General features: G+C 51.2%; 2 protein-coding genes across 2 annotated transcripts in view; one reads left to right on the forward strand and one right to left on the reverse strand.

Annotated features, from left to right (window-relative positions):
- Window positions 1-2,639: 2,639 nt before the first annotated feature.
- Window positions 2,640-20,293, forward strand: TBXAS1 (thromboxane A synthase 1). The gene is made up of 14 exons (XM_072144849.1): window positions 2,640-2,779; window positions 10,627-10,713; window positions 10,803-10,896; window positions 10,977-11,029; window positions 11,198-11,294; window positions 11,364-11,480; window positions 11,570-11,658; window positions 11,737-11,888; window positions 12,052-12,182; window positions 15,319-15,618; window positions 15,708-15,796; window positions 15,879-16,016; window positions 16,106-16,268; window positions 19,886-20,293. Exons 2-14 carry the CDS (start codon window positions 10,637-10,639, stop codon window positions 19,958-19,960), a joined length of 1,575 nt encoding a protein of 524 aa, XP_072000950.1. The 5' UTR covers window positions 2,640-2,779; window positions 10,627-10,636; the 3' UTR covers window positions 19,961-20,293.
- Window positions 20,294-20,347: 54 nt separating this feature from the next.
- Window positions 20,348-27,561, reverse strand: part of LOC140125923 (protein mono-ADP-ribosyltransferase PARP12-like) — a 41,970-nt gene continuing 34,756 nt past the window's right edge. Inside the window, 5 exon segments of the mRNA XM_072144848.1 lie at window positions 20,348-21,190; window positions 25,999-26,150; window positions 27,037-27,167; window positions 27,291-27,311; window positions 27,314-27,371. Of these exon segments, the coding sequence (XP_072000949.1) occupies window positions 20,886-21,190; window positions 25,999-26,150; window positions 27,037-27,167; window positions 27,291-27,311; window positions 27,314-27,371 (667 nt within the window). The 3' untranslated portion in view covers window positions 20,348-20,885.

Genomic DNA, 27,561 nt, shown 5'->3' on the forward strand with positions numbered 1-27,561 from the left:
GTGGAGAGCAGGAGGGCAGATTCCGCCCCTCGTTGTGTCTTCTCTCCAGGGTCTCCTGTACAGGAAGCATCTCGGGGGTCCAGCAGGGATAATGCCGCCCTGTCCACACCTTCTCACTCCTCCTGTATTCTAGGTGCCAGGGATCCAGAGTTACGGCCCCCAGAATCCAGGACGTATCTCATATGTTCTTGGCCACTTAGGGAGCACCCTGTGAGACACGTTCTTGTTGATTAAAGGGTTAAAATACCAGTGAGATGGTAGAGACGACAGGAAGAGTCTGTGGGTCCTGTCGGGTGCCCCTGTGCTGGGGTGATGGTGCCCACAGAGAGGGGTGTGAGTAACACCCCTGCTACAGACGCCATGTCTCCTAGGCGAGGGCGCCCTCTGCTGGTGGAGCTGAGCACTGCGGCCGCATTAGCATTCCCCCGGAATCACCGGACAGCAGAGGTCCCCCCCGCGTCACGCGCCGTGTATCCTGTAGTGTCATTTATCGTGTTATACAGAGATGTTTTATATAATGTGGAGCAGATTATGTGATAACATCTGTAAAGATGAATATGTACCGCCATGTAATATCACAAAATCCTCATCAGCCCCAAAATTAAAGATGGGGACCACAATATGGAGGCATCTCAGTGGCTCAGTTGTTAGCATTACAGCCGTGCAGTACAGTGGCTCAGTGGTTATCACTACAGCCTTGCAGCATGGTGGCTCAGTGGTTATCACTACAGCCTTGCAGCACGGTGGCTCAGTGGTTATCACTACAGCCTTGCAGCACGGTGGCTCAGTGGTTAGCACTACAGCTTTGCAGCACGGTGGCTCAGTGGTGAGCAATACAGCCTTGCAGCACGGTGGCTCAGTCGTTAGCATTACAGCCTTGCAGCACGGTGGCTCAGTCGTTAGCATTACAGCCTTGCAGCACGGTGGCTCAGTCATTAGCACTACAGCCTTGCAGCACGGTGGCTCAGTGGTTAGCAGTACAGCCTTGCAGCACGGTGGCTCAGTGGTTAGCAGAACAGCCTTGCAGCACGGTGGCTCAGTGGTTATCACTACAGCCTTGCAGCACGGTGGCTCAGTGGTTATCACTACAGCCTTGCAGCACGGTGGCTCAGTGGTTATCACTACAGCCTTGCAGCACGGTGGCTCAGTGGTTATCACTACAGCCTTGCAGCACGGTGGCTCAGTGGTTAGCACTACAGCTTTGCAGCACGGTGGCTCAGTCGTGAGCAGTACAGCCTTGCAGCACGGTGGCTCAGTTGTTAGCATTACAGCCTTGCAGCACGGTGGCTCAGTCGTTAGTAGTACAGCCTTGCAGCACGGTGGCTCAGTGGTTAGCAGTACAGCCTTGCAGCACGGTGGCTCAGTGGTTAGCACTACAGCCTTGCAGCACGGTGGCTCAGTGGTTATCACTACAGCCTTGCAGCACGGTGGCTCAGTCGTTAGCAGTACAGCCTTGCAGCACAGTGGCTCAGTCGTTAGCAGGACAGCCTTGCAGCACGGTGGCTCAGTCGTTAGCATTGCAGTCATGCAGCATGGTGGCTCAGTGGTTAGCACTACAGCCTTGCAGCACGGTGGCTCAGTGGTTAGCATTGCAGTCATGCAGCATGGTGGCTCAGTGGTTAGCAGAACAGCCTTGCAGCACGGTGGCTCAGTGGTTAGCACTACAGCCTTGCAGCACGGTGGCTCAGTGGTTAGCAGGACAGCCTTGCTGCACGGTGGCTCAGTGGTTAGCACTACAGCCTTGCAGCACGGTGGCTCAGTGGTTAGCAGAACAGCCTTGCAGCACGGTGGCTCAGTGGTTAGCAGTACAGCCTTGCAGCACGGTGGCTCAGTGGTTAGCACTACAGCCTTGCAGCACGGTGGCTCAGTGGTTAGCTGTACAGCCTTGCAGCACGGTGGCTCAGTGGTTAGCAGGACAGCCTTGCAGCACGGTGGCTCAGTGGTTAGCAGTACAGCCTTGCAGCACGGTGGCTCAGTGGTTAGCAGTACAGCCTTGCAGCGCTGGGGTCCTGGGTTCAAGTCTCAGGGTCAACATCTGCAAAGAGTTTGTATGTTCTCTCCGTGTTTACCTGGGTTTCCTCCCGGTCCTCCGGTTTGCTCCCACACTACTGGTAGGTTGAATAGATTGTAAGCCCCATTGGGGACAGGGACCAATGTGACAAGTCCTGTGCGCGCTGTGGTATCTGTGTGCGCTATATAAATAAAGAAATTATTATTATTATTGAACAAAAGGCGGCGGAGGAGCAGCTGTGACACTGGACGCGGTGATACATCACAGGGACACACGGGTAGACATCCCCTTTAAGGCCCTCAGCAGCCAATCACAGCGCAGGTGACTACATTCAGAGGCGGAGTACGGAATAGAAGCTGCACTGTGATTCGCTGATATGGGCTGTGTGACAACCAATATGGCCGCCATTCCTAGTGTCTGGAGAATCTGAGTAACAGGACGGCACTAAATCAGTGGATTATATCACGTGACGATATAACTCAGGAGGGGGTCGTGTCAGGCGCGCAGCCCCCTCCTCATAACCCTCTTTCTCCACACAGTGTACATCTATGTATAGACTACAAATCCCAGGAGGCCTCGCTCCCACTTCCGCCCTCCTCCGCCACCCGCAAGGGAAACTGGGAGTTGTAGTTTTCTGCCGCTCACTTCCGGCTTCGTGACCCGCCCACAGAACTACATGTCCCGGCGGCCGCAGTCACGGTGCTCGGGCTCCCCCTGGTGGTGAGATGGTGCAGTGCAGCGCTGCGCTCTCTGTCCGGGCAGTGACAGGTAAGTGCGGGCTGAGGGGCTGCGGCCGGGGGAGCGCAGGGGCTGCGTGCAGGAGGTCGTCGGGTCTGTAGTCGGGCTCACAGGTGGCTTCATATTTGCGGGGATTTGCTGTGAATATTAATTATTTACTAATTCGTTATTGTTTTCTCTAGTTCTACAAGTAATAATGGGTGACAAAGGGTTAAAGGGATCAGGGAGACAGAAGTGCACAGCAGGCGGGAGACTAAGGGTTAAGAAGAGTCAGGAGACTAAGGGTTAAGAAGAGTCAGGAGACTAAGGGTTAATAGCTGCTGGGGAATTAAGGGTTTATGAAATCTGGTAGGTAAAGGGTTAATAGGAGGCGGGAGGCGATGGGTTAATATCAGGCGCTGTGCACATTTCGTGGCGTTGTGTCCTGCTGGTGGCGCCGCGCTGTATCTCACACTCTATCAGCGGCCTGACATCCTCTGTGCTGCTGTGGCTCCCCCAGTGTCACAGAGGGCTCTGGGCTCATCCCTCCTCCTCCTCCTCCTCGCACGTCGCGTCCCTCAGGGTCACATTCCCCACATTCTCCACAGATAAGAGGGTCCCGTCCTGTCTGCACAGTGCGGACCCCCAGATAACGTCCCACTTATTACTAACCACAGAGGACCCCAAAAAAGACCCCCAGACCGGGAGGTGAAGGACAGGACCTCTGAGCTCCAAACATTTCTGCTTCTCACGGCTGAAGGGTTTGTTACAATGTATCAGTCTAGACACTCGCAGCATCTACAAGACAAAGGAACCAGTGATACAAAACAGCAAAATAACATAACAGCGGTATTATCTACCGACACATTGTACACCGCAAGACCAGACACGCGGAGACACGCTACATACATGTCACCTACACAGGAATCCAACAGCTACAAGTACAAGTAATATCTACTATAATACTGTCCCCTATGTACAGGAATATAACTGCTATAATACTGCCCCCTATGTACAGGAATATAACTACTATAATACTGCCCCCTATGTACAGGAATATAACTACTATAATACTGCCCCCTATGTACAGGAATATAACTACTATAATACTGCCCCTATGTACAGGAATATAACTACTATAATACTGCCCCCTATGTACAGGGATATAACTACTATAATACTGCCCCCTGTGTACAGGAATATAACTACTATAATACTGCCCCCTATGTACAAGAATATAACTACTATAATACTGCCTCCTATGTACAAGAATATAACTACTATAATACTGCCCCCTATGTACAAGAATATAACTACTATAATACTGCCCCCTATGTACAGGAATATAGCTACTATAATACTGCCCCCTATGTACAGGAATATAACTACTATAATACTGCCCCCTATGTACAGGAATATAACTACTATAATACTGTCCCCTATGTACAGGAATATAACTGCTATAATACTGCCCCCTATGTACAGGAATATAACTACTATAATACTGCCCCCTATGTACAGGAATATAACTACTATAATACTGCCCCCTATGTACAGGAATATAACTACTATAATACTGCCCCTATGTACAGGAATATAACTACTATAATACTGCCCCCTATGTACAGGGATATAACTACTATAATACTGCCCCCTGTGTACAGGAATATAACTACTATAATACTGCCCCCTATGTACAAGAATATAACTACTATAATACTGCCTCCTATGTACAAGAATATAACTACTATAATACTGCCCCCTATGTACAAGAATATAACTACTATAATACTGCCCCCTATGTACAGGAATATAGCTACTATAATACTGCCCCCTATGTACAGGAATATAACTACTATAATACTGCCCCCTATGTACAGGAATATAACTACTATAATACTGCCCCCTATGTACAAGAATATAACTACTATAATACTGCCCCCTATGTACAGGAATATAACTACTATAATACTGCCCCCTATGTACAGGAATATAACTACTATAATACTGCCCCCTATGTACAAGAATATAACTACTATAATACTGCCCCCTATGTACAAGAATAAAACTACTATAATACTGCCCCCTATGTACAAGAATATAACTACTATAATACTGCCCCCTATGTACAAGAATAAAACTACTATAATACTGCCCCCTATGTACAGGAATATAACTACTGTAATACTGCTCCCTATGTACAGGAATATAACTACTATAATACTGCCCCCTATGTACAAGAATATAACTACTATAATACTGCCCCCTATGTACAAGAATATAACTACTATAATACTGCCTCCTATGTACAGGAATATAACTACTATAATACTGCCCCCTATGTACAGGAATATAACTACTATAATACTGCCCCCTATGTACAGGAATATAACTACTATAATACTGCCCCCTATGTACAAGAATATAACTACTATATTCCTGCCCCTTATGTACAGGAATATAACTACTATAATACTGCCCCCTATGTACAGGAATATAACTACTATAATACTGCCCCCTATGTACAGGAATATAACTACTATAATACTGCCCCCTATGTACAAGAATATAACTACTATAATACTGCCCCCTGTGTACAAGAATATAACTACTATAATACTGCCCCCTATGTACAGGGATATAACTACTATAATACTGCCTCATATGTACAAGAATATAACTACTATAATACTGCCCCCTATGTACAGGAATATAACTACTATAATACTGCCCCCTATGTACAGGAATATAACTACTATAATACTGCCCCCTATGTACAAGAATATAACTACTATAATACTGCCCCCTATGTACAGGAATATAACTACTATAATACTGCCCCCTATATACAGGAATATAACTACTATAATACTGCACCTATGTACAAGAATATAACTACTATAATACTGCCCCTATGTACAGGAATATAACTACTATAATACTGCCCCCTATGTACAAGAATATAATTACTATAATACTGCCCCTATGTACAGGAATATAACTACTATAATACTGCCCCCTATGTACAGGAATATAACTACTATAATACTGCCCCCTATGTACAAGAATATAACTACTATAATACTGCCCCCTATGTACAGGAATATAACTACTATAATACTGCCCCCTATGTACAAGAATATAACTACTATAATACTGCCCCCTATGTACAAGAATATAACTACTATAATACTGCCCCCTATGTACAGGAATCCAACAGCTACAAGTACAAGGGTATATCTACTATAATACTGCCCCCTATGTACAGGAATATAACTACTATAATACCGCCCCCTATGTACAAGAATATAACTACTATAATACTGCCCCCTATGTACAAGAATATAACTACTATAATACTGCCCCCTATGTACAGGAATATAACTACTATAATACTGCTCCCTATGTACAGGAATATAACTACTATAATACTGCCCCCTATGTACAGGAATATAACTACTATAATACTGCCCCCTATGTACAGGAATATAACTACTATAATACTGCCCCCTATGTACAAGAATATAACTACTATAATACTGCCCCCTATGTACAGGAATATAACTACTATAATACTGCCCCCTATGTACAGGAATATAACTACTATAATACTGCCCCCTATGTACAGGAATATAACTACTATAATACTGCCCCCTATGTACAGGAATATAACTACTATAATACTGCCCCCTATGTACAGGAATTTAACTACAATAATACTGCCTCCTATGTACAAGAATATAACTACTATAATACTGCCCCCTATGTACAAGAATATAACTACTATAATACTGCCCCCTATGTACAGGAATATAACTACTATAATACTGCCCCCTATGTACAGGAATATAACTACTATAATACTGCCCCCTATGTACAGGAATATAACTACTATAATACTGCCCCCTATGTACAGGAATTTAACTACAATAATACTGCCTCCTATGTACAAGAATATAACTACTATAATACTGCCCCCTATGTACAAGAATATAACTACTATAATACTGCCCCCTATGTACAAGAATATAACTACTATAATACTGCCCCCTATGTACAGGAATATAACTACTATAATACTGCCCCCTATGTACAAGAATATAACTACTATAATACTGCCCCCTATGTACAGGAATATAACTACTATAATACTGCCCCCTATGTACAAGAATATAACTACTATAATACTGCCCCCTATGTACAGGAATATAACTACTATAATACTGCCCCCTATGTACAGGAATATAACTACTATAATACTGCCCCCTATGTACAGGAATATAACTACTATAATACTGCCCCCTATGTACAGGAATTTAACTACAATAATACTGCCTCCTATGTACAAGAATATAACTACTATAATACTGCCCCCCTATGTACAGGAATATAACTACTATAATACTGCCCCCTATGTACAAGAATATAACTACTATAATACTGCCCCCTATGTACGGGGATATAACTACTATAATACTGCCCCCTATGTACAAGGATATAACTACTATAATACTGCCCCCTATGTACAAGAATATAACTACTATAATACTGCCCCCTATGTACAGGAATATAACTACTATAATACTGCCCCCTATGTACAGGAATATAAATACTATAATACTGCCCCCTATGTACAGGAATATAACTACTATAATACTGCCCCCTATGTACAGGGATATAACTACTATAATACTGCCCCCTATGTACAGGAATATAACTACTATAATACTGCCCCCTATGTACAGGGATATAACTACTATAATACTGCCCCCTATGTACAGGAATATAACTACTATAATACTGCCCCCTATGTACAGGGATATAACTACTATAATACTATAATACTGCCCCCTATGTACAGGAATATAACTACTATAATACTGCCCCCTATGTACACGAATATAACTACTATAATACTGCCCCCTATGTACAGGAATATAACTACTATAATACTGCCCCCTGTGTACAGGGATATAACTACTATAATACTGCCCCCTATGTACAGGAATATAACTACTATAATACTGCCCCCTATGTACAGGAATATAACTACTATAATACTGCCCCCTGTGTACAGGAATATAGCTACTATAATACTGCCCCCTATGTACAGGAATATAACTAGTATAATACTGCCCCCTATGTACAGGAATATAACTACTATAATACTGCCCCCTATGTACAGGAATATAACTACTATAATACTGCCCCCTATGTACAGGAATATAACTACTATAATACTGCCCCCTATGTACAGGAATATAACTACTATAATACTGCCCCCTATGTACAGGAATATAACTACTATAATAATGCCCCCTATGTACAGGAATATAACTACTATAATACTGCCCCCTATGTACAGGAATATAACTACTATAATACTGCCCCCTATGTACAGGAATATAACTACTATAATACTACCCCTATGTACAGGAATATAACTACTATAATACTGCCCCCTATGTACAAGAATATAACTACTATAATACTGCCCCCTATGTACAGGAATATAACTACTATAATACTACCCCCTATGTACAAGAATATAACTACTATAATACTACCCCCTATGTACAGGAATATAACTACTATAATACTGCCCCCTATGTACAGGGATATAACTACTATAATACTGCCCCTATGTACAAGAATATAACTACTATAATACTGCCCCCTATGTACAGGAATATAACTACTATAATACTGCCCCCTATGTACAGGAATATAACTACTATAATACTGCCCCCTATGTACAGGAATATAACTACTATAATACTGCCCCCTATGTACAAGAATATAACTACTATAATACTGCCCCCTATGTACAGGAATATAACTACTATAATACTGCCTCCTATGTACAGGAACATAACTACTATAATACTGCTCCCTATGTACAGGAATATAACTACTATAATACTGTCCCCTATGTACAGGAATATAACTACTATAATACTGCCCCTATGTACAGGAATATAACTACTATAATACTGCTCCCTATGTACAGGAATATAACTACTATAATACTGCCTCCTATATACAGGAATATAACTACTATAATACTGCCCCCTATGTACAAGAATATAACTACTATAATACTGCCCCCTATGTACAGGAATATAACTACTATAATACTGCCCCCTATGTACAAGAATATAACTACTATAATACTGCCCCCTATGTACAAGAATATAACTACTATAATACTGCCCCCTATGTACAGGAATATAACTACTATAATACTGCCCCCTATGTACAAGAATATAACTACTATAATACTGCCCCCTATGTACAGGAATATAACTACTATAATACTGCCCCCTATGTACAGGAATATAACTACTATAATACTGCCCCCTATGTACAAGGATATAACTACTATAATACTGCCCCCTATGTACAGGAATATAACTACTATAATACTGCCCCCTATGTACTGGAATATAACTACTATAATACTGCCCCCTATGTACAGGAATATAACTACTATAATACTGCCCCCCTATGTACAAGGATATAACTACTATAATACTGCCCCCTATGTACAGGAATATAACTACTATAATACTGCCCCCTATGTACAAGAATATAACTACTATAATACTGCCCTCTATGTACAGGAATATAACTACTATAATACTACCCCCTATGTACAGGAATATAACTACTATAATACTGCCCCCTATGTACAGGAATATAACTACTATAATACTGCCCCCTATGTACAGGAATATAACTACTATAATACTGCCCCCTATGTACAGGAATATAACTACTATAATACTGCTCCCTATGTACAGGAATATAACTACTATAATACTGCCCCCTATGTACAGGAATATAACTACTATAATACTGCCCCCTATGTACAGGAATATAACTACTATAATACTGCCCCCTATGTACAGGAATATAACTACTATAATACTGCCCCCTATGTACAGGAATATAACTACTATAATACTGCCCCCTATGTACAGGAATATAACTACTATAATACTGCCCCCTATGTACAAGAATATAACTACTATAATACTGCCCCCTATGTACAGGAATATAACTACTATAATACTGCCCCCTATGTACAAGAATATAACTACTATAATACTGCCCCCTATGTACAGGAATATAACTACTATAATACTGCCCCCTATGTACAGGAATATAACTACTATAATACTGCCCCCTATGTACAGGAATATAACTACTATAATACTGCCCCCTATGTACAGGAATATAACTACTATAATACTGCCCACTATGTACAAGAATATAACTACTATAATACCGCCCCCTATGTACAGGAATATAACTACTATAATACTGCCCCCTATGTACAGAAATATAACTACTATAATACTGCCCCCTATGTACAGGAATATAACTACTATAATACTGCCCCCTATGTACAAGAATATAACTACTATAATACTGCCCCCTATGTACAGGGATATAACTACTATAATACTGCCCCCTATGTACAGGAATATAACTACTATAATACTGCCCCCTATGTACAGGAATATAACTACTATAATACTGCCCCCTATGTACAGGAATATAACTACTATAATACTGCCCACTATGTACAAGAATATAACTACTATAATACCGCCCCCTATGTACAGGAATATAACTACTATAATACTGCCCCCTATGTACAGAAATATAACTACTATAATACTGCCCCCTATGTACAGGAATATAACTACTATAATACTGCCCCCTATGTACAGGAATATAACTACTATAATACTGCCTGGTACTACTTCTCCTGCTGTGTGGATGATGAGGGGAGTAGTGCTGGGCTCTCCCGGTTGTGGTGGTTTCCGGTGCTCCTCCTGTGGTCGGAGTTTCCTGATAGATAAGTATTTCTCTTGTTCTTCTCCTCGCAGGATCACAGAGATGATGGAGGGGTCATGGCTGCAGGAGGCTGGGGTGACCTTCGCCCTCATCGCCGGATTACTGGGGTTACTCTACTGGTAAGCGTCTCATTTATTACATTATAAGCAGGGGGCGGGGCTGTGACTACTTCTCCTCCTATGATGAATAATGGCTCCTCCCCCTGCAGGTATTCGGTCTCCGCCTTCTCGCAGTTGCAGCGGATGGGGATACGACATCCTCGGCCGGTGCCTTTCATCGGGAATGTCCTGCTCTTCCAGAAGGTGAGATGCTGGGAGTTGTAGTCTCTTCCTGACTTCTTTCACTTCTCGCTGTGACTGTAAATTGTACTTTCCTTTGCAAGGGATTCTGGGAAGGAGCCAATCAGATCCTCAGGACGTACGGACCGATCTCGGGGTGAGCCCTTCCCTCCACTTGTAGCTTCTTCTCTAGTCACACTCAAAGCTGCTGTCATAATTTTGTGTTCTACCAGTGCGTGCAGTGTTTCCCCCTGCTGGCATTGGAGGAGACACTACATCACCCAGCATGCTCTGCAGCTGACTCCGCCCATATGACTCCCTGCAGGTATTACATGGGGCGGCGTCCGACGGTTCTTCTCTCCGACCCGGAGGCCGTTAAGCAGGTTCTTCAGAAGGACTTCTCCAACTTTCCTAACCGGATGGTGAGTGCGTCCTGCTCACAGCTGAGGGTTCGCTACAGTTGTATCTAATCCTTGTTCCGATCCCTGCAGAAGCTGAAGCTGGTGACGAAGCCGATGAGTGACAGCCTTCTGTGCCTGCGCGACGAGCAGTGGAAGCGCGTGCGCAGCGTCCTCACCCCGTCCTTCAGCGCCGCCCGCATGAAAGAGGTAAAGATGGCCGCCAGCTGTTGTCCTCTGGTGTCAGCTGTAAGCCAGAGGTAGTCACGGCTCCGCCCACTTCCCCTTCTCTCCGGTAGATGTGTCCTCTTATAAACCAGGGGTGCGATGTGCTGCTCGCTAATCTGCAGAAGGTCGCCAACTCCGAAGAAGCCTGCAACGTTCAGAGGTAACAGCAGAAACTGGTGGCCGATAACAGAGAGCAGCAGCTTGGGTCCCGCTCGCTCATGTCTCCCGCTTCCCCCAGATGTTACGCCTGTTACACCATGGACATCGTCGCCAGCGTCGCCTTCGGCACCAAAGTGGATTCCCAGAAAGATCCGGATCATCCGCTGGTACAGAACAGCAAGAAGTTTCTAGAACTCTTTACCCCATTCAAGCCGCTCATCCTGCTGTCATGTAAGGGTTAAGATTATGGGTAGTGATGCCTCTCATCCAATCAGAATTGGTTTATTGGACAGGATATTCATTATTGGGCTTATAAATATTCATGGGAGCTACTTAATATTCGTAAGGATTGAACATGAAATTTCCCTTCTTCCCCCGGGTCTCCTCTCACCAGTGGCTTTTCCCTCCATCATGATCCCCATCGCCCGACGACTCCCCAACAAGAACCGCGACCGGATAAACGACTTCTTTCGGAATACGATCAAGGAAATGATTACCCTCCGAGACCAGCAGCCAGCAAATGAGGTACAGAGGCAGAGCTAGAGGTGGTCTAAAGTAGTCAGGTCTGCAGCATAAGGGAGGGGATAGAGAGGACTGTGCAGCTGTCACTGTAGGGAGGGGATAGAGAGGACTGTGCAGCTGTGACTGTAGGAAGGGATAGAGAGAACTGTGCAGCTGTGACTGTAGGAAGGGGATAGAGAGAACTCTGCAGCTGTGACTGTAGGGGGGGATAGAGAGGACTGTGCAGCTGTGACTGTAGGAAGGGGATAGAGTGGACTGTGCAGCTGTGACTGTAGGAAGGGGATAGAGAGAGCTGTGCAGCTGTGACTGTAGGGAGGGGATAGAGAGGACTGTGCAGCTGTGACCGTAGGGAGGGGATAGAGAGGACTGTGCAGCTGTGACTAGGGAGGGGATAGAGAGGACTGTGCAGCTGTGACTGTAGGGAGGGGATAGATAGGCCTGTGCAGCTCTGACTGTATGGAGGGGATAGAGAGAACTGTGCAGCTCTGACTGTATGGAGGGGATAGAGAGAACTGTGCAGCTGTGACTGTAGGGAGGGGATAGAGAGAACTGTGCAGCTGTGACTGTAGAGATTGGATAAAGAGGACTGGGCAGCTGTGACTGTAGGGATGGGATAGAGAGGACTGTGCAGCTGTGACTGTAGGAAGGGGTAGAGAGGACTGTGCAGCTGTGACTATAGGAAGAGGATAGAGAGGACTGTGCAGCTGTGACTGTAGGGAGGGGATAGAGAGGACTGTGCAGCAATGGCTGTAGAAAGGGGATAGAGAGGACTGTGCAGCTGTCAATGTAGGTAGGGGATAGAGAGGACTGTGCAGCTGTGACTGTAGGAACGGGATAGAGAGGACTGTGCAGCTGTGACTGTAGGAAGGGGATAGAGAGGACTGTGCAGCTGTGACTGTAGGAACGGGATAGAGAGGACTGCAGCTGTGACTGTAGGAACGGGATAGAGAGGACTGTGCAGCTGTGACTGTAGGGAGGGCATAGAGAGGACTGTGCAGCTGTGACTGTAGGGAGAGAAGAGAGAGGACTGTGCAGCAATGGCTGTAGAAAGGGGATAGAGAGGACTGTGCAGCTGTCAATGTAGGTAGGGGATAGAGAGGACTGTGCAGCTGTGACTGTAGGAAGGGGATAGAGAGGACTGTGCAGCTGTGACTGTAGGAAGGGGATAGAGAGGACTGTGCAGCTGTGACTGTAGGAACGGGATAGAGAGGACTGCAGCTGTGACTGTAGGAACGGGATAGAGAGGACTGTGCAGCTGTGACTGTAGGGAGGGCATAGAGAGGACTGTACAGCTGTGACTGTAGGAGGATAGAGAGGACTGTGCAGCTGTGACTATAGGAAGAGGATAGAGAGGACTGTGCAGCTGTGACTATAGGAAGTGGAAAGAGCGGGCTGTGCAGCTGTGACTGTAGGGAGGGGATAGAGAGGACTGTGCAGCTGTGACTGTAGGGAGGGGATAGAGAGGACTGTGCAGCTGTGACTGTAGGGAGAGAAGAGAGAGGACTGTGCAGCAATGGCTGTAGAAAGGGGATAGAGAGGACTGTGCAGCTGTGACTGTAGGAAGGGGATGGAGAGGACTGTGCAGCTGTGTCTGTAGGAACGGGATAGAGAGGACTGTGCAGCTGTGACTGTAGGAAGGGGATGGAGAGGACTGTGCAGCTGTGACTGTAGGAACGGGATAGAGAGGACTGTGCAGCTGTGACTGTAGGAACGGGATAGAGAGGACTGTGCAGCTGTGACTGTAGGAACGGGATAGAGAGGACTGTGCAGCTGTGACTGTAGGAACGGGATAGAGAGGACTGTGCAGCTGTGACTGTAGGAACGGGATAGAGAGGACTGTGCAGCTGTGACTGTAGGAACGGGATAGAGAGGACTGTGCAGCTGTGACTGTAGGAACGGGATAGAGAGGACTGTGCAGCTGTGACTGTAGGAACGGGATAGAGAGGACTGTGCAGCTGTGACTGTAGGAAGGGCATAGAGAGGACTGTGCAGCTGTGACTGTAGGAACGGGATAGAGAGGACTGTGCAGCTGTGACTGTAGGAAGGGGATGGAGAGGACTGTGCAGCTGTGTCTGTAGGAACGGGATAGAGAGGACTGTGCAGCTGTGACTGTAGGAAGGGCATAGAGAGGACTGTGCAGCTGTGACTGTAGGAACGGGATAGAGAGGACTGTGCAGCTGTGACTGTAGGAAGGGGATGGAGAGGACTGTGCAGCTGTGTCTGTAGGAACGGGATAGAGAGGACTGTGCAGCTGTGACTGTAGGAAGGGGATGGAGAGGACTGTGCAGCTGTGACTGTAGGAACGGGATAGAGAGGACTGTGCAGCTGTGACTGTAGGAACGGGATAGAGAGGACTGTGCAGCTGTGACTGTAGGAACGGGATAGAGAGGACTGTGCAGCTGTGACTGTAGGAACGGGATAGAGAGGACTGTGCAGCTGTGACTGTAGGAACGGGATAGAGAGGACTGTGCAGCTGTGACTGTAGGAACGGGATAGAGAGGACTGTGCAGCTGTGACTGTAGGAACGGGATAGAGAGGACTGTGCAGCTGTGACTGTAGGAACGGGATAGAGAGGACTGTGCAGCTGTGACTGTAGGAACGGGATAGAGAGGACTGTGCAGCTGTGACTGTAGGAACGGGATAGAGAGAACTGTGCAGCTGTGACTGTAGGGAGGGGATAGAGAGGACTGTGCAGCTGTGACTGTAGGGAGAGGATAGAGAGGATTGTGCAGCTGTGACTGTAGGGAGAGGATAGAGAGGACTGTGCAGCTGTGACTGTAGGGAGGGGATAGAGAGGACTGTGCAGCTGTGACTGTAGGGAGGGGATAGAGAGGACTGTGCAGCTGTGACTGTAGGGAGGGGATAGAGAGGACTGTGCAGCTGTGACTGTAGGGAGGGGATAGAGAGGACTGTGCAGCTGTGACTGTAGGGAGGGGATAGAGAGGACTGTGCAGCTGTGACTGTAGGGAGGGGATAGAGAGAACTGTGCAGCTGTGACTGTAGGGAGGTGATAGAGAGGATTGTGCCGCTGTGACTGTAGGGAGGGGATAGAGAGAACTGTGCAGCTGCTGAGTCTTCTGGTGAGTGTCTCTTCTCATCCACTATTGTTACCTCCTCGGTTCCTCCCCTTCTCCCGCAGCGGAGGCGGGACTTCCTGCAGCTCATGCTGGACGCCCGGACGGCCACCGCTGATGTCTCTGTGGATCACTTTGATATTGTGCACCAGGCGGATGTGGTGGGCACCATGAGGGAGGAGCCTAGTAAGAAGACCACCAAGACGCTGAGTGAGGAGGAGATCCTGGGCCAGGCCTTCATCTTCCTCATCGCTGGGTACGAGACCACCTGCAGCCTCCTGTCCTTCACCACCTACCTGCTGGCCACCCACCCCCAGTGCCAGGAGAAGCTGCTGAGGGAGGTGGACAAGTTCTCTGAAAGCCACGTGAGTGAGGGCGGAGCCTGAAGTGTGGGAGGGGCTCAGTGTCTGATCCCTGTAGTGGGCGGAGTCTCATGTCTGTGTCTGCTTTGTAGGACGTTGCGGACTATAACACGGTGCATGATCTGCCCTACATGGACATGGTGGTCTCCGAGTCCCTGCGCATGTACCCGCCCGCCTTCAGGTGAGTGACATCACAGTCCTGTGCTCCAATCACAAGTGTGGTGGGTGGGTCCATAGAATAACCGCTTCTCATTGGCCTGTAGGTTCGCCCGGGAGGCGGCCGCTGACTGCACCGTGATGGGGCGTAAGATCCCGGCCGGGACCGTCCTGGAGATTCCTGTGGGGTGTATGCAGAATGACCCCCAATACTGGGCGGAGCCAGAGACCTTCAGGCCGGAGAGGTAGAGCAGGTGGTCGTAGCGCAGGTGGTCGTAGCCCAGCGTCTCATGTGTTACACCAGGGGGCGCCATTAATCAGGATCCTCCCACAGGTTCACGGCTGAGGAGAAGCAGAGGCGACACCCCTTCCTCTTCCTGCCCTTTGGGGCGGGGCCCCGGAGCTGCATCGGGATGAGACTCGCCATCCTGGAATCTAAGATCACCCTCCTCCGGATCCTCCAGAAATTCCGCTTCGAGATTTGTCCCAAGACTCAGGTGAGGGAGGAAATGCCCATGTCCAATCCATCAGCAGCGGTGCCCCCTAGTGGTAGGGAGGGGTATTACACAGAGACAGACCCTCAGCAGCAGCGGTGACCCCTAGTGGTAGGGAGGGGTATTACACAGAGACAGACCCTCAGCAGCAGTGGTGACCCCTAGTGGTAGGGAGGGGTATTACACAGAGACAGACCCTCAGCAGCAGTGGTGACCCCTAGTGGTAGGGAGGGGTATTACACAGAGACAGACCCTCAGCAGCAGTGGTGACCTCTAGTGGTAGGGAGGAGTATTACACAGAGACAGACCCTCAGCAGCAGTGGTGACCCCTAGTGGTCGGGAGGGGTATTACACAGAGACAGACCCTCAGCAGCAGTGGTGACCTCTAGTGGTAGGGAGGGGTATTACACAGAGACAGACCCTCAGCAGCAGTGGTGACCTCTAGTGGTAGGGAGGAGTATTACACAGAGACAGACCCTCAGCAGCAGTGGTGCCCCCTAGTGGTAGGGAGGGGTATTACACAGAGACAGACCCTCAGCAGCAGCGGTGACCCCTAGTGGTAGGGAGGGGTATTACACAGAGACAGACCCTCAGCAGCAGTGGTGACCCCTAGTGGTAGGGAGGGGTATTACACAGAGACAGACCCTCAGCAGCAGTGGTGACCCCTAGTGGTAGGGAGGGGTATTACACAGAGACAGACCCTCAGCAGCAGTGGTGACCCCTAGTGGTAGGGAGGGGTATTACACAGAGACAGACCCTCAGCAGCAGTGGTGACCTCTAGTGGTAGGGAGGGGTATTACACAGAGACAGACCCTCAGCAGCAGTGGTGACCCCTAGTGGTAGGGAGGGGTATTACACAGAGACAGACCCTCAGCAGCAGTGGTGACCTCTAGTGGTAGGGAGGGGTATTACACAGAGACAGACCCTCAGCAGCAGTGGTGACCTCTAGTGGTAGGGAGGGGTATTACACAGAGACAGACCCTCAGCAGCAGTGGTGACCCCTAGTGGTAGGGAGGAGTATTACACAGAGACAGACCCTCAGCAGCAGTGGTGACCCCTAGTGGTAGGGAGGGGTATTACACAGAGACAGACCCTCAGCAGCAGTGGTGACCCCTAGTGGTCGGGAGGGGTATTACACAGAGACAGACCCTCAGCAGCAGTGGTGACCTCTAGTGGTAGGGAGGAGTATTACACAGAGACAGACCCTCAGCAGCAGTGGTGACCTCTAGTGGTAGGGAGGGGTATTACACAGAGACAGACCCTCAGCAGCAGTGGTGACCTCTAGTGGTAGGGAGGGGTATTACACAGAGACAGACCCTCAGCAGCAGTGGTGACCCCTAGTGGTAGGGAGGAGTATTACACAGAGACAGACCCTCAGCAGCAGTGGTGACCCCTAGTGGTAGGGAGGAGTATTACACAGAGACAGACCCTCAGCAGCAGTGGTGACCTCTAGTGGTAGGGAGGGGTATTACACAGAGACAGACCCTCAGCAGCAGTGGTGCCCCCTAGTGGTAGGGAGGAGTATTACACAGAGACAGACCCTCAGCAGCAGTGGTGCCCCCTAGTGGTAGGGAGGGGTATTACACAGAGACAGACCCTCAGCAGCAGCGGTGACCTCTAGTGGTAGGGAGGGGTATTACACAGAGACAGACCCTCAGCAGCAGTGGTGACCTCTAGTGGTAGGGAGGGGTATTACACAGAGACAGACCCTCAGCAGCAGTGGTGAACTCTATTGGTAGGGAGGAGTATTACACAGAGACAGACCCTCAGCAGCAGTGGTGACCTCTAGTGGTAGGGAGGGGTATTACACAGAGACAGACCCTCAGCAGCAGTGGTGCCCCCTAGTGGTAGGGAGGAGTATTACACAGAGACAGACCCTCAGCAGCAGTGGTGACCTCTAGTGGTAGGGAGGGGTATTACACAGAGACAGACCCTCAGCAGCAGTGGTGCCCCCTAGTGGTAGGGAGGGGTATTACACAGAGACAGATCCTCAGCAGCAGTGGTGACCTCTAGTGGTAGGGAGGGGTATTACACAGAGACAGACCCTCAGCAGCAGTGGTGACCTCTAGTGGTAGGGAGGGGTATTACACAGAGACAGACCCTCAGCAGCAGTGGTGACCCCTAGTGGTCGGGAGGGGTATTACACAGAGACAGACCCTCAGCAGCAGTGGTGACCCCTAGTGGTCGGGAGGGGTATTACACAGAGACAGACCCTCAGCAGCAGTGGTGACCTCTAGTGGTAGGGAGGGTTATTACACAGAGACAGACCCTCAGCAGCAGTGGTGACCTCTAGTGGCCGGGAGGGGTATTACACAGAGACAGACCCTCAGCAGCTGTGGTGACCCCTAGTGGTAGGGAGGGGTATTACACAGAGACAGACCCTCAGCAGCAGTGGTGACCCCTAGTGGTAGGGAGGGGTATTACACAGAGACAGACCCTCAGCAGCAGTGGTGACCCCTAGTGGTAGGGAGGGGTATTACACAGAGACAGACCCTCAGCAGCAGTGGTGACCCCTAGTGGTAGGGAGGGGTATTACACAGAGACAGACCCTCAGCAGCAGTGGTGACCTCTAGTGGTAGGGAGGGGTATTACACAGAGACAGACCCTCATCAGCAGTGGTGACCTCTAGTGGTAGGGAGGAGTATTACACAGAGACAGACCCTCAGCAGCAGTGGTGACCTCTAGTGGTAGGGAGGGGTATTACACAGAGACAGACCCTCAGCAGCAGTGGTGACCCCTAGTGGTAGGGAGGGGTATTACACAGAGACAGACCCTCAGCAGCAGTGGTGACCTCTAGTGGTAGGGAGGGGTATTACACAGAGACAGACCCTCAGCAGCAGCGGTGACCTCTAGTGGTAGGGAGGGGTATTACACAGAGACAGACCCTCAGCAGCAGTGGTGAACTCTAGTGGTAGGGAGGAGTATTACACAGAGACAGACCCTCAGCAGCAGTGGTGACCCCTAGTGGTAGGGAGGGGTATTACACAGAGACAGACCCTCAGCAGCAGTGGTGACCCCTAGTGGTAGGGAGGGGTATTACACAGAGACAGACCCTCAGCAGCAGTGGTGACCTCTAGTGGTAGGGAGGGGTATTACACAGAGACAGACCCTCAGCAGCAGTGGTGACCTCTAGTGGTAGGGAGGGGTATTACACAGAGACAGACCCTCAGCAGCAGTGGTGACCTCTAGTGGTAGGGAGGAGTATTACACAGAGACAGACCCTCAGCAGCAGTGGTGACCTCTAGTGGTAGGGAGGGGTATTACACAGAGACAGACCCTCAGCAGCAGTGGTGACCTCTAGTGGTAGGGAGGGGTATTACACAGAGACAGACCCTCAGCAGCAGTGGTGACCTCTAGTGGTAGGGAGGGGTATTACACAGAGACAGACCCTCAGCAGCAGTGGTGACCCCTAGTGGTAGGGAGGAGTATTACACAGAGACAGACCCTCAGCAGCAGTGGTGACCTCTAGTGGTAGGGAGGGGTATTACACAGAGACAGACCCTCAGCAGCAGTGGTGACCCCTAGTGGTAGGGAGGAGTATTACACAGAGACAGACCCTCAGCAGCAGTGGTGACCTCTAGTGGTAGGGAGGGGTATTACACTGTGTTTTTGTCTTGCAGATTCCACTCCAAGTCACCGCAGTTTCCACCTTGAGACCCAAGGACGGGGTGTACGTCAGAGTGGTCGCTCGCTAGTGCCCCCTGCAGGAGGCGCTGTCCCATACAAGTGATTCTGTATCTGTCTCTCCTATAATCATTGGACGGACCCCGGGAATATCCAGCAGTGAATCTGCAGATTCTTAATTAGATTTTTAGATTTAATTTTGCTTCTGAAGGTTTGTTACAATTGTAACAAAACTCTCTACAGGAGCCGCCCCTTTAATAACAGAACATGTGACCCCTAATCCCTGTCCCCACCTCGCAGCGGATGATTCTGGACTATTGGACAGGTGCAGGGGCTCCCGCTATTGTCCTCTGTTATCACAGAAATATATTTTTGGAAATACGTTTGTTGTTGCTTGTTATATATCAGTAAAATTCCAGAACTCCTCAGTCCCCCCTCCCCTCAAGCTGCAATCAGACTGCAAAATAGAACAAACTTTATTAGTAACATGTAAAAAGCTACAAGAAAGTGATTAGTCAGTATGTTGTGTACAGTGCCCCCTGCTGGAGGACGGGTCACTAGTGTGATAGGCGATCCCTCAGCTGTGCAGGTAGGACCTGGTCAGCGTTAGGATACATTGCGCTGGAGCCTCAGCTGTGCAGGTAGGACCTGGTCAGGGTTAGGATACATTGCGCCGGAGCCTCAGCTGTGCAGGTCGGACCTGGTCAGGGTTAGGATACATTGCGCCGGAGCCTCAGCTGTGCAGGTCGGACCTGGTCAGGGTTAGGATACATTGCGCCGGAGCCTCAGCTGTGCAGGTAGGACCTGGTCAGCGTTAGGATACATTGCGCTGGAGCCTCAGCTGTGCAGGTCGGACCTGGTCAGCGTTAGGATACATTGCACCGGACCCTCAGCTGTGCAAGTAGATTGATAGTGAAGAATAAAACTAACTTTATTGAGAGGTTTCAGAACTACAGAGTTCTCATGAGGTGGGAGGTGCCAGTCGGAGCAATGACATCACATAAACTTCCTGCGGAGGGCGGAGCTTAGGTGTGAGAGGTCGTCCGGCCGCTCCCCGTACCTGATCAGATATTCCGGGTAGATCTGATGCTTCTCGAAGATGACGAATATGGACGGGTGACTCTCGCTGTCCACACAGCTGTCATAGAAGGTGGACGACGACTTAGAGGGCGGCCGCAGGTACGAGGAAGACCCCCGGGTGTAATCTCCCACCAGCACCCGAGCCACAAACATGGTGTGATCCCGGGAGCCCCCACCACAATAACGGTGAGAATAAGAGGCATCACGTGCAAAGTAACTGCCTGCAAGAGAGAACAGAGGGGGCGGGGCTGTGACTACCTCTCACACAGGATATACAGGCAGGGGGCGGGGCTGTGACTCCCTCTCACACAGGATATACAGGCAGGGGGCGGGGCTGTGACTACCTCTCACACAGGATATACAGGCAGGGGGCGGGGCTGTGACTACCTCTCACACAGGATATACAGGCAGGGGGCAGGGCTGTGACTACAATCACACAGGATATACAGGCAGGGGGCGGGGCTGTGACTACCATCACACAGGATATACAGGCAGGGGGCGGGGCGGTGACTACCTCTCACACAGGATATACAGGCAGGGGGCGGGGCTGTGACTACCATCACACAGGATATACAGGCAGGGGGCGGGGCTGTGACTACCATCACACAGGATATACAGGCAGGGGGCGGGGCTGTGACTACCATCACACAGGATATACAGGCAGGGGGCGGGGCTGTGACTACCTCTCACACCGGATATACAGGCAGGGGGCGGGGCTGTGACTACCTCTCACACAGGATATACAGGCAGGGGGCGGGGCTGTGACTACCATCACACAGGATATACAGGCAGGGGGCGGGGCTGTGACTACCTCTCACACCGGATATACAGGCAGCGGGCGGGGCTGTGACTACCTCTCACACAGGATATACAGGCAGGGGGCGGGGCTGTGACTCCCTCTCACACAGGATATACAGGCAGGGGGCGGGGCTGTGACTACCATCACACAGGATATACAGGCAGGGGGCGGGGCTGTGACTACCTCTCACACAGGATATACAGGCAGGGGGCAGGGCTGTGACTACAATCACACAGGATATACAGGCAGGGGGCAGGGCTGTGACTACCTCTCACACAGGATATACAGGCAGGGGGCGGGGCTGTGACTACCTCTCACACAGGATATACAGGCAGGGGGCGGGGCTGTGACTACCTCTCACACAGGATATACAGGCAGGGGGCAGGGCTGTGACTACAATCACACAGGATATACAGGCAGGGGGCGGGGCTGTGACTACCATCACACAGGATATACAGGCAGGGGGCGGGGCAGTGACTACCTCTCACACAGGATATACAGGCAGGGGGCGGGGCTGTGACTACCATCACACAGGATATACAGGCAGGGGGCGGGGCTGTGACTACCATCACACAGGATATACAGGCAGGGGGCGGGGCTGTGACTACCTCTCACACAGGATATACAGGCAGGGGGCGGGGCTGTGACTACCTCTCACACAGGATATACAGGCAGGGGGCGGGGCTGTGACTACCTCTCACACAGGATATACAGGCAGGGGGCGGGGCTGTGACTACCTCTCACACAGGATATACAGGCAGGGGTCGGGGCTGTGACCACCTCTCACACAGGATATACAGGCAGGGGGCGGAGCTGTGACTACCTCTCACACAGGATATACAGGCAGGGGGCGGGGCTGTGACTACCTCTCACACAGGATATACAGGCAGGGGGCGGGGCTGTGACTACCTCTCACACAGGATATACAGGCAGGGGGCGGGGCTGTGACTACCTCACACAGGATATACAGGCAGGGGGCGGGGCTGTGACCACCTCTCACACAGGATATACAGGCAGGGGGCGGGGCTGTGACCACCTCTCACACAGGATATACAGGCAGGGGGCGGGGCTGCGACTACCTCTCACACAGGATATACAGGCAGCGGGCGGGGCTGTGACTACCTCTCACACAGGATATACAGGCAGGGGGCGGGGCTGTGACTACCTCTCACACAGGATATACAGGCAGGGGGCGGGGCTGTGACTACCTCTCACACAGGATATACAGGCAGGGGGCGGGGCTGTGATCACCTCTCACACAGGATATACAGGCAGGGGGCGGGGCTGTGACTACCATCACACAGGATATACAGGCAGGGGGCGGGGCTGTGACTACCTCTCACACAGGATATACAGGCAGGGGGCAGGACTGTGACCACCTCTCACACAGGATATACAGGCAGGGGGCGGGGCTGTGACCACCTCTCACACAGGATATACAGGCAGGGGGCGGGGCATCACACAGGATATACAGGCAGGGGGCGGGGCATCACACAGGATATACAGGCAGGGGGCGGGGCTGTGACCACCTCTCACACAGGATATACAGGCAGGGGGCGGGGCTGTGACCACCTCTCACACAGGATATACAGGCAGGGGGCGGGGCTGTGACCACCTCTCACACAGGATATACAGGCAGGGGGCGGGGCTGTGACCACCTCTCACACAGGATATACAGGCAGGGGGCGGGGCTGTGACCACCTCTCACACAGGATATACAGGCAGGGGGCGGGGCTGTGACCACCTCTCACACAGGATATACAGGCAGGGGGCGGGGCTGTGACCACCTCTCACACAGGATATACAGGCAGGGGGCGGGGCTGTGACTACCTCTCACACAGGATATACAGGCAGGGGGCGGGGCTGTGACCACCTCTCACACAGGATATACAGGCAGGGGGCGGGGCTGTGACCACCTCTCACACAGGATATACAGGCAGGGGGCGGGGCTGTGACTACCTCTCACACAGGATATACAGGCAGGGGGCGGGGCTGTGACTACCTCTCACACAGGATATACAGGCAGGGGGCGGGGCTGTGACTACCTCTCACACAGGATATACAGGCAGGGGGCGGGGCTGTGACTACCTCTCACACAGGATATACAGGCAGAGGGCGGGGCTGTGACTACCATCACACAGGATATACAGGCAGGGGGCGGAGCTGTGACCACCTCTCACACAGGATATACAGGCAGGGGGCGGGGCTGTGACCACCTCTCACACAGGATATACAGGCAGGGGGCGGGGCTGTGACTACCTCTCACACAGGATATACAGGCAGGGGGCGGGGCTGTGACTACCTCTCACACAGGATATACAGGCAGGGGGCGGGGCTGTGAGTACCTCTCACACAGGATATACAGGCAGGGGGCGGGGCTGTGACCACCTCTCACACAGGATATACAGGCAGGGGGCGGGGCATTGACTACCTCTCACACAGGATATACAGGCAGGGGGTGGGGCTGTGACTACCTATCACACAGGATATACAGGCAGGGGGCGGGGCTGTGACTACCATCACACAGGATATACAGGCAGGGGGCGGGGCTGTGACTACCATCACACAGGATATACAGGCAGGGGGCGGGGCTGTGACTACCTCTCACACAGGATATACAGGCAGGGGGCGGGGCTGTGACTACCTCTCACACAGGATATACAGGCAGGGGGCGGGGCTGTGACTACCTCTCACACAGGATATACAGGCAGGGGGCGGGGCTGTGACTACCTCTCACACAGGATATACAGGCAGGGGGCGGGGCTGTGACTACCATCAGACAGGATATACAGGCAGGGGGCGGGGCTGTGACTACCTCTCACACAGGATATACAGGCAGGGGGCGGGGCTGTGACTACCTCTCACACAGGATATACAGGCAGGGGCGGGGCTGTGACCACCTCTCACACAGGATATACAGGCAGGGGGCGGAGCTGTGACTACCTCTCACACAGGATATACAGGCAGGGGGCGGGGCTGTGACTACCTCTCACACAGGATATACAGGCAGGGGGCGGGGCTGTGACTACCTCTCACACAGGATATACAGGCAGGGGGCGGGGCTGTGACTACCTCTCACACAGGATATACAGGCAGGGGGCGGGGCTGTGACTACCTCTCACACAGGATATACAGGCAGGGGGCGGGGCTGTGACTACCTCTCACACAGGATATACAGGCAGGGGGCGGGGCTGTGACTACCTCTCACACAGGATATACAGGCAGAGGGCGGGGCTGTGACTACCTCTCACACAGGATATACAGGCAGGGGGCGGGGCTGTGACTACCTCTCACACAGGATATACAGGCAGGGGGCGGGGCTGTGACCACCTCTCACACAGGATATACAGGCAGGGGGCGGAGCTGTGACTACTCTCACACAGGATATACAGGCAGGGGGCGGGGCTGTGACCACCTATCACACAGGATATACAGGCAGGGGGCGGGGCTGTGACTACCTCTCACACAGGATATACAGGCAGGGGGCGGGCTGTGACCACCTCTCACACAGGATATACAGGCAGGGGGCGGGGCTGTGACTACCTCTCACACAGGATATACAGGCAGGGGGCGGGGCTGTGACCACCTCTCACACAGGATATACAGGCAGGGGACGGGGATGTGACCACCTCTCACACAGGATATACAGGCAGGGGGCGGGGCTGTGACTACCTCTCACACAGGATATACAGGCAGGGGGCGGGGCTGTGACTACCTCTCACACAGGATATACAGGCAGGGGGCGGGGCTGCGACGACCTCTCACACAGGATATACAGGCAGGGGGCGGGGCTGTGACTACCTCTCACACAGGATATACAGGCAGGGGGCGGGGCTGTGAGTACCTCTCACACAGGATATACAGGCAGGGGGCAGGGCTGTGACTACCTCTCACACAGGATATACAGGCAGGGGGCGGGGCTGTGACTACCTCTCACACAGGATATACAGGCAGGGGGCGGGGCTGTGACTAGCTCTCACACAGGATATACAGGCAGGGGGCGGGGCTGTGACTACCATCACACAGGATATACAGGCAGGGGGCAGGGCTGTGACCACCTCTCACACAGGATATACAGGCAGGGGGCGGGGCTGTGACTACCTCTCACACAGGATATACAGGCAGGGGGCGGGGCTGTGACTACCTCTCACACAGGATATACAGGCAGGGGGCGGGGCTGTGACTACCTCTCACACAGGATATACAGGCAGGGGGCGGGGCTGTGACTACCTTTCCCGTACGCGGTTCCGTTAGCTCCGCAGATCCGCCAGTCCAGGTTCTGTTGGCAGATGGCGTCTATGTGGCTGCTGTTGGTTCCGTGGAAGACTTGTCGCTCGTCCACGTCTCTGCCGCCGCTCAGTTTCCTCATCTGCTCCTTCTGCCTGTAATACAGGTGTGAGGGTCAGTGTCAGTGTGGGGGTCAGTGTGAGTGCAGGGTCAGTGTGGGGGTCAGTGTGAGTGCAGGGTCAGTGTGGGGGTCAGTGTGAGTGCAGGGTCAGTGTGAGGGTCAGTGCGGGGGTGTGGGTCAGTGCAGGGGTCAGTGTGAGGGTCAGTGTGGGGGTCAGTGTGAGTGCAGGGTCAGTGTGGGGGTCAGTGTGAGTGCAGGGTCAGTGTGAGGGTCAGTGCGGGGGTGTGGGTCAGTGCAGGGGTCAGTGTGAGGGTCAGTGTGGGGGTCAGTGTGAGTGCAGGGTCAGTGTGGGGGTCAGTGTGAGTGCAGGGTCAGTGTGAGGGTCAGTGCGGGGGTGTGGGTCAGTGCAGGGGTCAGTGTGAGGGTCAGTGTGGGGGTCAGTGTGAGGGGTCAGTGTGAGGGGTCAGTGTGAGTGCAGGGTCAGTGTGAGGGTCAGTGCGGGGGTGTGGGTCAGTGCAGGGGTCAGTGTGAGGGTCAGTGCGGGGGTCAGTGTGAGGGGTCAGTGCGGGGGTCAGTGTGAGGGGTCAGTGTGAATGCAGGGTCAGTGTGAGGGTCAGTGCGGGGGTCAGTGTGAGGGGTCAGTGTGGGGGTCAGTGTGAATGCAGGGTCAGTGTGAGGGTCAGTGCGGGGGTCAGTGTGAATGCAGGGTCAGTGTGAGGGTCAGTGTGGGGGTCAGTGTGAATGCAGGGGTCAGTGTGAGGGTCAGTGCAGGGGTCAGTGTGAGGGGTCAGTGTGAGGGGTCAGTGTGAGGGGTCAGTGTCAGTGCAGGGGTCAGTGTGGGGGTCAGTGTCAGTGCAGGGGTCAGTGTGGGGGCCGTGTTTTCGGGGGTCGCTCTCGTACGCTGCAGGTTCTGTTCTCACCACTGATAAACCTCCCACAGCGCCGGGTTCTGGATGCGCTCGATGCTTTGGATGTGCTTGTCGGGCAGCGTGCGCTGGAACATGGCGGCGATCTTCTTATACTCCTCCGTGGATGAGGAGAGGCTGACGAGCTGCGGGACACAAGACGCCATTACAGGTTGTGCTACAGCGCCCCACAGGATCCGCACTCACATTACAGCCGGAGCTGCTGAATGTCTGTGCCCCGGGAGCCATGATGGCCGCCATCTCCTCACCTTGTAGCCCACGTCGGGCACCTGCCCTTGTCCCAGTGTTCGGGGATTGATTTGCTATTTGCCTTTGATGGGTCGGAGCTCCTAGAAGACAAGACAGCAGTGAAGGCGGAGCTCTGCTGCACTGCATTGTGGGAGATGTAGTCAGGCCGCCGGGGAGGGGGAGGGGTAAACACTTCATCCTCACAACAGAACAATACAGGAACCTCAAAAATAAAGTAACTTACGTCCTTATACGTTATTGTTTTGGTTGCTGTGGATTTTCCTCCCTCCC

Source organism: Engystomops pustulosus, chromosome 4 (assembly GCF_040894005.1).
Source record: "Engystomops pustulosus chromosome 4, aEngPut4.maternal, whole genome shotgun sequence".
NCBI lineage: Eukaryota > Metazoa > Chordata > Amphibia > Anura > Leptodactylidae > Engystomops > Engystomops pustulosus.

Bases quoted from the DNA above. Each gene is read 5' to 3' on its own strand.
- TBXAS1 (XM_072144849.1), top strand. From the start codon at position 10,637: ATGATGGAGGGGTCATGGCTGCAGGAGGCTGGGGTGACCTTCGCCCTC. The intron at 10,714-10,802 runs GTAAGCGTCTCA...CTCCCCCTGCAG, and splicing joins TTACTGGGGTTACTCTACTG to GTATTCGGTCTCCGCCTTCT. The intron at 16,269-19,885 runs GTGAGGGAGGAA...TTTGTCTTGCAG, and splicing joins AGATTTGTCCCAAGACTCAG to ATTCCACTCCAAGTCACCGC.